Here is a 13,811-nt window from a genome sequence, read left to right as displayed (position 1 = left end):
TCCCCGGGTGTGCGTGGGTTTCCTCCGAGTGCTCCGGTTTCCTCCCACAGTCCAAAGACGTGCAGGTTAGGTAGATTGGCCATGCTAAATTGCCCTTAGGGTCCAAATTGCCCTTAATGTTGGGTGGGGTTATTGGGTAGGGTGGAAGTATGGGCTTGGGTAGGGTGCTCTTTCCAAGAGCCATTGCAGACTTGATGGGCTGAATGGCCTCCTTCTGCACTGTAAATTCTATATAAGTCTTATGAGGAGGGGCAGCACGGCGGCCTAGTGGTTAGCACAACCGCCTCACGGCACTGAGGTCCCAGGTTCGATCCCGGCTCTGGGTCACTGTCTGTGTGGAGTTTGCACATTCTCCCCGTGTCTGCGTGGGTTTCACCCCCACAACCCAAAAATGTGCAGAGTAGGTGGATTGGCCACGCTAAATTGCCCCTTAATTGGAAAAAATAATTGGGTAATCTAAATTTATAAAAAAAAATGTTTTAAGTCTTATGAGGAAAGGTTGGAGAGGTTGGGTTAGTATCCACTAGAGTTTTAGAAGAGTAAGAGGCCACTTGATCCAAACCATTAAGATTCTGAGGGGTATTGACAGGGTGGATGTGGAGAGGATGTTTCCTCCTGTCAGAGAATCCAGAACCAGGGAGTCACTGTTTAAAAATGCTCTATTGAAACGGGGATGGGGAGAAATGTTTTTCTCTCAGAGGGTGGTGAGTCTCTGGAATCCTTCCTCAAAAGGCCGGGGAAGCAGAGTCTTCCCATATTTTTAAGGCAGACGTGGATATATTATTGATCAACAAGGGGGGTGAAAGGTTATGGGATTGGGAAGGAACGTGGGGTGGGGTGGAGGTCACAATCAGATCAGCCATGATCTTCTTGAATGAGGGAGCAGACTCGAGGGGTCGAGTGGCCTCCTCCTGCTCCTAGTTCGTAGATCTGACTGCACGAGTCGATAATTGAGTGTCAGAGGGTTGCGGCGACCAAGTTGGATCTCTCGTTTAAATGGTGTTACATTAACAGTGTCTGAGATCCCAGCTTGGATCCCAACCATGCTCCATGTCGATCACGTCCCAGCAGCGATCTTTGGGTAGCAATCAGAATCGTGATGACTTAGCAATTCTGCACACGACCCTGGGGCCAATCGCCCATGTCTGATGTGTGGGGGTGCAGCGGTTCAGTAAAGTGATGTTGCACACAGCACACGGAGGGCCATAACTTTGGAAGATGGGGCAGGAATTCATCACGGCTGCTATTCAATCTGGCGCCAGTTACTGTGCGATTTCAGTCCCATTCACCCTTTCAAACTCTCCACACTGAACTCCTGTAACTGCCAAGTCAAGCCTTCCTCTGCGGGGGCTCAATGAGAATGCTTTAAGATGGTTCACTCTGCTGACCCTCGATTAACTTAGGTTACAGCAAAGGCGCTCTTCAATGTCATGTCAGCGATAGTTATTGAGCAAATCGAGCACCTACACGCCACGAAGTCAAAAACAAATGAGTGATGCGGACGCCAGAGGAGAGACTCCACAAGAGATGGCAAAACAAAAACATTTAGAAACTTTTCTCTGACAAAATAAATCATTCAGGGATATATTCCCATGGGACAGTTCACACAAGTTTCAATTGCGCCCCCGCATAAAATAATCGCTTGCAAACAGCGCTGGTTCGATTGAAATAACATTTCAATAACAAATCCCTTTGGTTTTGTCAATGTCGGGAGTGCTGGGAATACATTGTTTCGTTGGCGTGGTGGTGGGGGGGGGGGGGGGAGGTGGAATAAACAGGCACATTTTGAAGGGCATCGCTAAAATGTTACCAGTGGAAACATTTCCAACGCTCGGTGTCAGGAATGTGTGCCATTCCACACGAACCCCCCCCCCCCCCCCCCCCCAACCACACACACACACACACACAACTCACCCGGTCAGCGGCAGCGGCGGCAGATTGTGTTCCCAACACATGCTCGCTCGGGTCCATGGGCAGATAGGGGCCATCCGCCAGGTGCTGGGCTGAATCTTCGCTCCCGCTCTGCAGCCTCAGCTCCCGTTTGACCTCGGATCGAAGGTCCAAGTAACAGGCCAGCGTGAGCAGGTGGAGGAACAGCGACAGGACGAAGAAGCCCAGGAAGAGGCCACAGCTGTTGCACTGCTTTTTGCAACTGCAAGTGGTGGGCAGCTCCTTCTCGTAGTTTAATAACTTTCCCTGCAAACTTTTAGTTGCCATTTTTTTTAAAAAAGGACAGGAAATATCAATCCAGATCTCAGAAGCACTGCTTCCTTTTCTTGCTCACACCATATTCAATGATCTTTATAAAACCCCCCAAAAAAATCCCCCCCGCCGACCCCACATTTACACAGGAGGAACTTGTTGCACTGTCCAAATTCTCATGTGAGTGCTCTGCTGGAGTGAAGCTGACTGAGGTTTCATCCCACCTGCCAATCAAACCCCAGAGTCCCGCCTCATTGAGAGGTGCCCACTCCTATTGGTCAGCTGCAAAGTCCATCCTTGAAGATCATGAAAAATCCGATGGAAAGGCAGAACAAGAATACAATCATCCAGGCTGGAAACGTTAGCTCCCTTCTCGCTCTCTCTCTCTCCACACAGATGCTGCCAGACCTGCTGAGGCATTGCAGCATTTTCTGTTCCAGATTTCCAACATCCCCTCAATCATTTATTTTTAAAAGAAATGCTGGAATCCTCGCGGCAGGTCCGGCAGCATCTTGTATGGAGACAGAGAGAAAGAGAGAGACAAGGGTTAACGTGTGAGTGTGTGTGACTGCTCAGGCGAGCTCAAACGTTAACTTCTTTCTCAATCCCGAGCATTCAAAGTTTTTATTTTGCTTTCCTGATGGGGGCCTGGACCGTCTCAGGGAACGGTATCGTTCCCCACTTGCCCTTTCCACAGCAACAACAGGAACAGATTACAAAGTAAAATAGACAGCCACCTTTCAATCAATCATTGCAGGCTTTTAATATACGAGGAGCAAATATCAGGGCAACTTTGAAGAGGCCTGCAGAAAATAAAAACAATTGTTTTAGCCAAGTTACAGAAAGGTGCACATTGATTCAAAGTGCATCATTTAAACTGGGGGTATCGGTGACAAGCAGGTTGTGCAATGTTTGGGTTTACTGCTCTCTCTCTCTAACTTATTTTTTCTCTTGTCATGGAGCTGAGCTCTTTTTAAAATTGTCTTGTGCAATATGGCCAACCTACTCAGACTTTCCGATCCAAGAGCTGTTGCAAAACTGGGACCGTCCCCGAATGACATTTGTTTGGCAGAGGACAGACGTAACTATCCTGATAGGCTCATGTGCTCGTCTCTGAGTGCTGTGACGAGAATTTAGCAGGCGTGTTGAATACTCCCCCTCCCCCCCCCCCTCTCTCTCTCTCTTCATAAAGAGGTAGGCCACGGTCCCATTCTCCCTGTCAAGTTTTCATCTTTGTCAGTGGAGGAAAACATATCAGCAACTGGAAATTCACTCCACCTCTCTCTCTCACAAACACATTAATTGCTTGTGTCCCCCCCCCCCCCCCCCCCCCCCATCTTTTGGAGTTGCAGTTTTACGTGCATGCAAGCCAGAGGAGCAACAGGTTGAAGAATAGTTCAAGATGTGTTCCTCAATCGGTGGCACCTCTCGCCAGGCGGTTGTGGGCGGGTGGGTTCCAGTCCCACGCTCACATTCTGAGCTGCCACTCCAGGGCAGTGTCATTTTGCAGAAGTTTTCTGCCTGAACGTTTGTGGAACCGGCTTCAGGAAAGGCAGCAAACCTTCCAGATTCAATGTGAAATCGACGTTCCGTGTCCTCTCTCATGCGGCTGTCCAAGATCCCGTGACACTATTTCAAGGAACACATGTCCCACTGAAAATGTGGCTGCAATATTTCATGCGTTCCAACCGTGCCTTCATTTCAGAATGACTTAATTGGCTGTGAAGTGTTTTGAGATGCCCTGAGGTCACGAAAAGAATTTGTTTAAAAAAATAAAGACTTTTTAAAAAACCATGACATTATTGAATTGCTGCCATTATTGTTGGCTGTTCCTCAGAATGACATAATTGTTACAGCCCAGTGTGTCTGCACCGGTTCTGCCAATGGACATTATAATTTAGCGCCATTCTCCTGTCCCGCCCACCCCGAACCTGCACATTGTTTCTATTCAAATGATCATCAATTGCCCTCTTGAGTGTCTCGATTGAACCGGCCTCCAGTACACCTCCAGGCTGTGCATTCCAGAACTCGCTGTGTGAAAACGCTTTCCCCTCCCATCACATTTGCTTCTTTTGCAAATGGCTTGAAATCTGTGGCCAGCCAGAGGCAATGCGCGGCGAATCGAAGTTGAGTTTGAAGGAGTTTTGCCTGAAGGCTTGTGCATCATTGGCGCTTGTCTGATGCTCCTCCCGTTGAGTCAGAAGACGCAGGGGAGGCTTTGCTGGTGGATATTCTCTGGTGTTCTTATGAGTCGCTGATCCATACTGCAGGCTCTCCTTCAACACACATGTGAGGTGGAATATTTGGTTGACCATGTGTGGGTTGACATAAGTTTATTGCAACCACTGGGATCATGAAACTGCAAGGACTGGAAAGTTTCAATTAAAACTCTTACAAGTCTCTGGGGCTATTTAAAAGACAGTAGCATCTGTTCTCAACATGCTGACTTAATTTTGTCTTTGCAGTGAGGTCAATTAGATTCTAGCACCAACATTCTTTGGCATACTTCTTTGCTTTTAACCAGGTCATCTGCAGAGAGTGTCTCTTTACATTCCAGAATGGGTGAAAAACAGTTCAACCTCAGTCTTCTAAGATCCAAGACAAAGATGCACCAAGTCTCCACCAGCAAGTTGTCCTTTGCTGACAGTGCTGCACTAACATTCCATACTGAGGAACACCTTCATTTGCAAGTGGGCAAACTCAAGCCTGTAAAGAGTTTGCTTTGACTATCAGCATGACAAAAGCCATTAAAGGTGTTGCCATTCCACCATCTATCAGCACTGACAATGTGATGCCATAAGATCATAAGGTGTAGGAGCAAACGTAGGCCATTCAGCCCTTTGAGTCTGCCCTGCCAGATCCTCACGATCTAATGTGATATAATCCTCAATTTCCCGCCTCATCCCCATAACCCTTTATTCACTTACTACTTAAAAATCTGTCTATCTCAGCCTTGAACACACTTAATGGCCTGTCCTCTACAGCCCCGTGTGGCAAAGAATTCCACAGATTCACTATCCTCTGAGAGAAGAAATTCTTCCTCATCTCTGTCTTAAATGGGCAACTTTTACTCTGAGATTATTCCCTCTGGTCCTAGACTCTCCGACAAGCGGAAACAATCTCTCTGTCTAAACCCCCTGAGAATCCTGTCCATCTCAATAAGGTTGCCTCTCACTCTTCTAAACTCCAATGATTACAGTCCCAACCTACTCAACCTCTCCTCATAAGGAAATGACTCCATACCCAAGATGAACCAAGTGAACATGCTCTGGATTGCCTCCAATGCCAGTCTACCTTTCCTTAGATTAAGGGAACCAAACCTGTTGCCAGTATTCCAGGTGTGGTCTAACTAGTGCCTTCTAACTAATGGGGGTGGGGGCAGGGGGGGGCACGGTGGTTAGCACTGCTGCCTTACAGCTCCAGGGACCCGGGTTCAATTCCAGCCTCGGCTGACTGTCTGTGTGGAGTTTGCACGTTCTCCCCGTGTCTGCGTGGGTTTCCTCCGGGTGCTCCGGTTTCCTCCCACAGTCTAAAGATGTGCAGGTTAGGTGGATTAGCCATGCTAAATTGTCCAAAAGGGTAGGTGGGGTTACTGGGTTACAGGGAGAGGGTGGAGGCGTGGGTTAAGTGGGGTGCTCTTTCCAAAGACCAGTGCAGACTCGATGGGCCAAATGGCCTCCTTTTGCACTGATTGTATAGTTGATTGTATAGTTTTAGCAAGACTCGTCTATTTTTATACTCCATCCCCTTTGAAATAAAGACCAACATTCCATTTGCCTTCCCAATTACCTGCTGATCTTGCATGCTAGCTTTTTGTGATTTATGCACAAAGACTCACAAATCCCTCTGTGCTGCAGCTTTCTGCAGTCTTTCTCCATTTTAATTATCTTCAGCTCCTTTATCTTTCCTACCAAAGTGCATTACTTCACATTTTTCCATCGTGTTTTTGCCAAATTTTTGCCCAGTCACTTAACGTGTCTATATCCCTTTGTCGACCCTTTGTGTCATCATCTCTTGCCTTCCCACTTATTTTTGGGTCATCCACAAACTTGGCAATAGTACACTCACTTCCGCAGTCCAAGTCATAATATATATTGTAAATAATTGTGGCCCCAGCACTGATCCCTGTGACACTCCACTAGTTACAGTGCCATCCTAAAAAATGACCTTCTTATCCCAATTCTCTGTCTTCTATTAGATAGTCAATCCCCTATTCATGCCAATATACTAGCCCCGACACCATGGACTCTTATCTTATAAAGATTTTGTGATTACATTATCAAATGGTTTTGGAAATCCAAGTACATTGCATCTACTGATTCATCTTTATCTACCCTGCTTGTTACCACCTCAAAGAATTCTCAAAGGCTGTTGATAGTTTCATATATCTCAGCTTCACAATCACCAGCAATCTATCACTTGATGCTGAAATCAACACACATAGCACAAAAAGAGTTTAAGCTGAATAAGAGAGTTTGGAATAATGGCAATATGACTGAGAACTCCAAATTGGGAGCCTACTGAGCCTGAATCTTTATTCAAATTCTTTACAGCGGAGAGACCTGGGAAACATACGTTAAGCAGGAGAAAGGCTGAACAGTTTCCACCTTCACTATCTCACGTTTATCCTCAGCATCTGTTGGCAGGTTAAAGTCACTGACTCAGAGGTCCTGGAGTGTGCTAATCATCATCACATTCATTGACCAGACCCACATTCATTGACCAGACTAGCTACTGGGTCACAACTTCCTACATGCCACACCTCCGCTACAAGGATTTTTTTCTTTATTATTTACGGGATGTGGGTGTCACTGGTTAGGCCGGCATTTTTTGACCATCCCTAGGTGACCTTCAGAAGATGGCAGTGAATTGCCTTCTTGAACCGCTGCAATCCTTGAGGTGTAGGTATACTCACTGTGCTGTTAGGGAAGGAGTTCCATGATTTTGTCCCAGCGACGGTGAAGGAGCAGTGATATATTTCCAAGTTAGGGTGGTGACTGACTTGGAGTGGAACCGCCAGGTGGTCCTCTTGTCCTTGTAGATGGTAGAGGGGCTGGTTTAGCTCAGTGGGCTAGACAGCTGGTTGGTGATGTAGAACAAGGCCAGCAGCCCGGTCCAATTCCTGTACCAGCTGAGAATTCTGAATTCTTCCTCTGTGTACCCGAACAAGCACCGGAATGTGGCAATCAGTTTGGAAGATGCTGTTGGAGGAACCTTGGTGAGTTACTGCAGTGCATCGTGTAAATGGTACACCTGGCTGCCACTGTTCATCAGTGGTGGAGGGTTTGAATGTTTGTGGAAGGGGGAGCAATCAAACGGGCTGCTTTGTCCTGGATGTTGTTGAGCTTCTTGAGTGTTGTTGGTGCTGCACTTATCCAGGCAAGTGGAGAGTATTCTATTACACTCCTGCTGGTGGACAGGCTTTGGGGAGTCAGTTACTACTGTAGGATTCCTAGCCTTTGACCTGCTCTGGTAGCCACAGTATTAATATGGCTAGTCCAGTTCAGGTTCTGATCAATGGTAATGCCCATGATGTTGATTGTGGGGATTCAGCGATGGCAAGCCATTGAATGTCAAAGGGCAGTGGTTAGATCCTCTCTTGTATGAGATGGTCATTGCTTGACACATGTGTGGCACGAATGTAACTGGCCACTTGGCAGCCCAAGCCTGGACATTGTCCAGGAATTGCTGCATTTGGGCATGAACTGCTTCATTATCTGAGGAGTTGCGAATGGTGCCGAACATTGTGCAGTCATCCGCAAACATCCCCACTTCTGATGGAAGGAGTGTCATTGGTGAAGCAGCTGAAGATGATTGGGCCCAGGGCACTACCCTGATGAACTCCTGCAATGATGTCCTGGAGCTGAGATGATTGACCTCCAACTACCTCAACCATTTTTCTTTGTGCCAGGTATGACTCCAACCATTGAGAGTTTTCCCCCTGACTCCCATTGACTCCAGTTTAGCTAGCCTTGATGTTAAATGCAACCTTGATGTCAAGAGCAGTTACTCTGACCTTACCTCCAGAGTTCAGCTCTTTTGACCATGTTTGAACCAAGGCTGTAATGAGGTCAGGAGCTGAGTTACCCTTGCGGAACCCAAACTGGGCGTCCGTGAGCAGGTTATTGCTGAGTAAGTGCTGCGTGATAGCCCTGATTCCTACAAGAGAGTTATAAAGATGGCAGATATTAACACTGACAACTGTAAGTGATGGATATGACCACTGGAGTCTGACTGTTTGGAAGGGGTATTGGAACAGTGGAGGAAAAACAAAAAGCTCAGCTAGTCGAGGAGACGGCCCAGAGAAAATAGCAGTCAGGGAATCCTGCATCTTCTCAGCCCACTGTTGTCCTCTGCAGCAAATGTGGCAGATACCTGAGCCACACCAGTCGATGATTAACAAAGAGTGGACCACCAGAGTGGAAACCATTGGCTCACAAGTTGGACAGTGACTATTGTCAGGCTATTAGATTATCGTGAAGACAGGGGTAGAGTCAGTAAAGTGGGGAGAAAATACAGGCCATGATCCCACCACGATATCAATTTGTGACTGACAATGGTAATTCAGCTCGACTTGGCTCATGGGAACCCTTGCCACCTATCTACACCCTCTAGGTTGGCGGTCAGGTCTCTGAAATTTCTAGCTCGGTCTTTGGACTGGGTAAGCTACCATGCCCCAGTTTGCAGCTCTGTTTCCTTCCTGCCATGTTGATTGAACCTTAAGATCGATCTCTCCAGCCAGTCCAACCTAACTCTGCCATAGGAGAGGAGAAGGAAAAGCGAGAAAGACTTGCATTTATGAGACTTCCGGTGGCGGCCAGGCGAGGGTAGGTCGCGAAATCGGCAGCTCCCACCGCAAAAGGACTAATGGGCCCTTTTAAGGAGTTTTAGCGTCTCCTCTTTGGCGAAACTCGGCAGGCAAACAACACCAGAAGGCTCCCCTTCTGGGGGTCCTGGGGGACCCTGATGATATGGACAGGACCAGGCGTAAGACGGCGAAACAAGCAAGCATCGAGAAGCGGGTGGAACGGGCGTGAGAACATAAAATGGCGGCCAGCTCGGATCAGGCAGCGTGGGCCCAGTGGTTGCAGGAACAGCAGGAGTTGCTTAGAAGTTGTTTTGCTGACCTGAAAACGGAGATGCTGGCCCTGATGAAGGCCTCAATGGAGAAGATGGTTGAGACCCAGAAGATGCAGGAGAAGGCGATCAAGGAGATCGAGAAAAAAATCTCGGATAACAAAGACGATATTCTTGGTCTGGCCGTCAGGGTGGAAGCACATGATGCCTTGCATAAGCGATGGCAGTAGAGATTGGAAGACCTTGAAAATAGGTCCAGGAGGCAAAACCTGCAAATTCTGGGCCTTCCTGAGGGTCCGGTGGGGTCGGATGCGAGTGCCTTTGTGACCACGTTGCTGGGGACCCTGATGGGGACGGGGGCATTTCCTCGGCCTCTGGAACTGGATGGGGCGCACAGAGTCTTTGCAAGGAAGCCCAAAACGAATGAACCGCCGGGGGCTATGGTGGTACGGTTTCACCACTTCTCAGACAAGGGACGTGTCTTGCGATGGGCTAAAAAGGAGCAGAGCAGCAGGTGGGAGAACAGCTTAATTCGCATTTACCAGGACCTGGGAGCAGAACTGGCCAAGAGACGTGCTGGATTCAACTGGGCTAAGGCGGCCCTCCACAACAAAGCGGTGATGTTCGTACTGCTGCATCCGGAGAGGCTTTAGGACATGTATCAAGATCGTTACCACTACTTTGATACACCAGACGAGGCGTGGACATTTATCAAACAGGAAAAGTTGGACTCGAGCTAAAGGACAGCCACACTGGGACGAAACGTTCTGGTGGGGTTGGGTAACATGATACTGTTCTAACATAAGATTGGGAGTAATGTTAATTGTTTGATAGCCGGAGGGAGCCATGTTATGTTGTTTCCTTTTTTGTTCCCTGTTTCTCTGGCCATGTTCTCGGCTTTTGTAGGGTTCGGCCACAGAGGGGAGAGAGGGGCCCGATACTTAAAAAAAATAAATTTAGTGTATCCAATTCAATTTTTCTAATTAAGGGGCAATTTAGCGTGGCCAATCCACCATTTTTGGGTTGTGGGGGCGAAACCCATGCAAACACGGGGAAAATGTGCAAACTCCACACGGACAGTGACCCAGAGCCGGGATCGAACCTGGGATCTCGGCGCCGTGGGGCAGCAATGCTAACTACTGTGCCACCGTGCCGCCCAGGGACCCGATACTTAAGGCTGCTCCTCAGGCATCTGGAGCCGTTTTTTTTGTGGGGCCGGGCTAGCAACCCGGGGTTTGTTTTTTGTTTTGCTGAGCGGGGGAGGTGGAAAATATTCTTTGGGGGCTGTAAAGGCAGTTAAATTGGGCTTTCCATAGGAAGGGAGGGGCCCGAATAACGAGGCACAGGATGATCGGAGACAGAGGCGGGAGCATCCGGGGTCAGCATGGGTCAGCTGACTCACGGAAGCGTAAGGGGGGGTAGAGTTAGTGTTAAGCTGGTGCTTGACTTGGGGGATTGGGATCATGGGGCTGTTGGGAGGGGGGGGGGGATGCTGCTTTGCTGACAGAAAAGGAGCCAACTTGGGGGAGCAGATGGAGAGTTGGGGGGGGGCCTCCAATGGGAGGGCTCGAATAAGCGAGGGATGCGGGCTCGTGGCTGGCCGAAAAAGGGGGGTGGCTAGTCGGCAGGGGAGGGGGGCGTTAACCCCCCATCCAGGCTGATCACGTGGAATATAAGGGGTCTGAATGGACCGGTCAAGAGGGCTCACATGTTCTCACACCTAAAGCCCGACGTAGCCATGCTACAGGAGACTCACCCAAAAAGCGCAGATCAAACAATACTGAGAAAGGGGTGGGTGGGCCAGGTGTTCCATTCAGGGCTGGATTCAAAGACCAGAGGGGTAGCAATCCTGGCCAGTAAATGGATGGCATTCGAGGCTGGGAGTATTGTGGCTGATAAAGGGGGGGGAGATACATAATGGTTAGTGGGAAGCTGCAGGGGACCTGGGTGGTGCCAGTGAACGTCTACGCCTCAAACTGGGATGACGTGGAATTTATGAGATGCATGCTGGGTAAAATTCTGGACTTAGACTCACACAATTTGATCATGAGGAGGTGACTACAGCACAGTCTTTGACCCTGTTTTGGGCCGGTCAAAGTTCAGATCAGGAAAGCGACCAGCAGCGGCTAAGGAACTGAGGGGTTTCATGGAACAATTGAGGGGGGGGGGGGGGGGGGGGGGCGTAGACCTCTGGAGGTTCGCTCAGCCGAGGGCGAAGGAGTTCTCTTTTTTCTCCCACGACCCATGTCCACAAAGTTTATTCTCGTATAGATTTTTTTGTTGTGAGCAGGGCGTTAATCCCAAGGGTGGAGGGGCCGGAATACTCGGACATTGCAGTCTCTGATCATGCTCCGCACTGGGTGGATTTGCAACTTGGTGAAGAGAGAGGGCAGCGCCCACTATGGAGGCTAGATGTGGGACTGCTAGCGGATGACAAGGTTTGTGGGCGGATAAAGAGGAACATTCAAAACTACTTGGAAGCAAGCGATACGGGAGAGGTAACAGCGACTACGGTTTGGGAGGCTCTGAAAGCAGTTATCAGAGGGGAGTTAATCTCTATCAGATCCCATAGGGAGAAGAAAGAAAGAGCGGAGAGAGAGAGGCTAGTTGAAGAGATACTCAGAGTAGACAGGAGTTATGCGGAGACCGCCGAGACGGGGCTACTGAAAGAGCGTCGGAGACTGCAAGCGGAGTTTGATCTGCTGACCACAGGGAAAGCGGTAGCACAGCTGAGGAAGGTAAAAGGGGCAGTCTATGAATATGGGGAGAAAGAGAGTAGAATGCTGGCGCACCAACTTCATAGGAGGGAGGTGGCCAGGGAAATTGGGGAAGTTCGGGATAAGGATGATAACACGGTCTTGGACCCAGAGGGGGTGAACAAATCTTTAGGGTGTTTTATGGCAAACTGTACGAGTCAGAACCCCCGGCGGGAGAGTTCTCTTTCTCAAACGGGAGAAAGATCTGCTACAATGTGGGTCCTATAGACCGATATCGCTCTTGAACGTGGACACCAAATTGCTGGCCAAGATTTTGGCCGCTAGAATTGAGGACTGTGTCCCAGGGGTGATGGGGGAGGATCAGACAGGCTTCGTTAAGGGCAGGCAACTGAACTCCAATGTACGGAGGCTCCTAAACATTATTATGACGCCCCAGAAGGAAGGGAGGCAGAAGTAGTGGCTGCAATGGATGCAGAGAGAGTACCTGTTGGAAACGCTAAGAAAGTTTGGATTCAGTGAGGGATTCATAGAGTGGGTCCAACTATTGTATCAGGCCCCCGTAGCAAGTGTATGCACGAACAGGGTGAGGTCGGAATACTTTAGGCTCCATCAAGGGATGAAGCAGGGGTGCCCCGTCTCCCCGTTATTATTCGCCCTTGCTATAGAGCCGTTGGCCATAGCGCTGCGGTCTTCAAAGAACTGGCAGGGGTTGGTTCGGGGGGGGAGGAGGAGCAGGGGTCTCGCTCTATGTGGATGATCTGCTCCTGTATATTTCAGACCCACGAGAGGGGATGGGGGAGGTCATGTAGATTCTGAGGGACTTCGGCAATTTTTCGGGGTACAAATTAATGGAGAAGAAAAGCGAGATGTTCGTGATCCAAGCTAAAGAGCAGGAGAAGAGGCTGGGAGAGCTTCCGCTGAAGATGGTGGAGAAGAGCTTTCGGTACCTAGGTATGCAGGTGGCTCAGAACTGGGATGCCCTCCACAAGCTTAACTTATCCCGGCTGGTAGGGCAGATGGAGGGGGACTTTAAAAGGTGGGACATGCTCCCGCTATCTCTAGCGAGGAGGGTGCAGACCGTTAAGATGACAGTCCTCCCCAGATTTTTCTTTGTCTTCCAGTGCCTTCCCATCTTCATCCCTAGGTCCTTCTTTAAGCAGGTGACCAAGATCATCTCGGGATTTGTATGGGCAAATACGACCCCGCGAGTAAAGAGACTGTACCTGGACTGCAGTCGTGGGGGGGGGGGGGGGGGGGGGGGGGGGAGGCTGGTGCTGCCGAATTTTTGCAGCTGCTATTGGGCAGCTAATATAGCCATGATTAGGAAATGGGTATTGGGGGAGGGGTCGACGTGGGAGCGGTTAGAGGTGGCCTCATGCAAAGACACCAGCTAAGGGGCACTTGTAACGGAACCTCTGCTGTTTTCACCAGCGCGTTACTCCTCAAATCTGGTGGTGGCGGTGGCACTTAGAATCTGGGGTCAGTGGAGAAGACGCAGGGGGTGGGGGGGGGGGGGGGGGGGGAGGGTGCCTTTGTTTGGACCCCGATACGCAACAATCACAGATTTGTTCCGGGCAAGATAGATGGAGGGTTTCAAAGCTGGCACAGGGCAGGTATTAAAAGGATGGGGTACCTGTTCATAAATGGAACCTTTCCCAGCCTGAAAGCGCTGGAGCAGAAATTCAATTTGCCCCCTGGAAATGCCTTCAGGTACCTTCAGGTATGCGCCTTTCTTAAAAAATAGGTGGTGACATTTCCGTTGCTACCCCCACGCAGGATACAGGATAGGGTGGTCTCCGGCACCTGGGTAGGGGA

At 49.4% G+C, this 13,811-nt stretch overlaps 1 protein-coding gene across 3 annotated transcripts in view; it reads right to left on the bottom strand.

The window, feature by feature from the left end:
- The window catches only part of eda (ectodysplasin A), a 303,914-nt gene extending 301,540 nt beyond the window's left edge, over positions 1-2,374 (bottom strand). For all 3 annotated transcript variants that reach the window (XM_038776069.1, XM_038776071.1, XM_038776072.1), the window contains exon 1: positions 1,915-2,374. In XM_038776069.1, coding sequence (XP_038631997.1) covers positions 1,915-2,217 — 303 coding nt within the window. In that variant the 5' untranslated portion in view covers positions 2,218-2,374. The remainder of the gene's footprint in view (positions 1-1,914) is intronic.
- Between the last annotated feature and the right edge of the window lie 11,437 nt (positions 2,375-13,811).

The sequence above is a fragment of the Scyliorhinus canicula genome, chromosome 17, assembly GCF_902713615.1.
Source record: "Scyliorhinus canicula chromosome 17, sScyCan1.1, whole genome shotgun sequence".
Lineage (NCBI taxonomy): Eukaryota > Metazoa > Chordata > Chondrichthyes > Carcharhiniformes > Scyliorhinidae > Scyliorhinus > Scyliorhinus canicula.
Note: the sequence above shows the minus strand (reverse complement) of the source record. Positions and strands in the feature narration are given on the sequence as shown.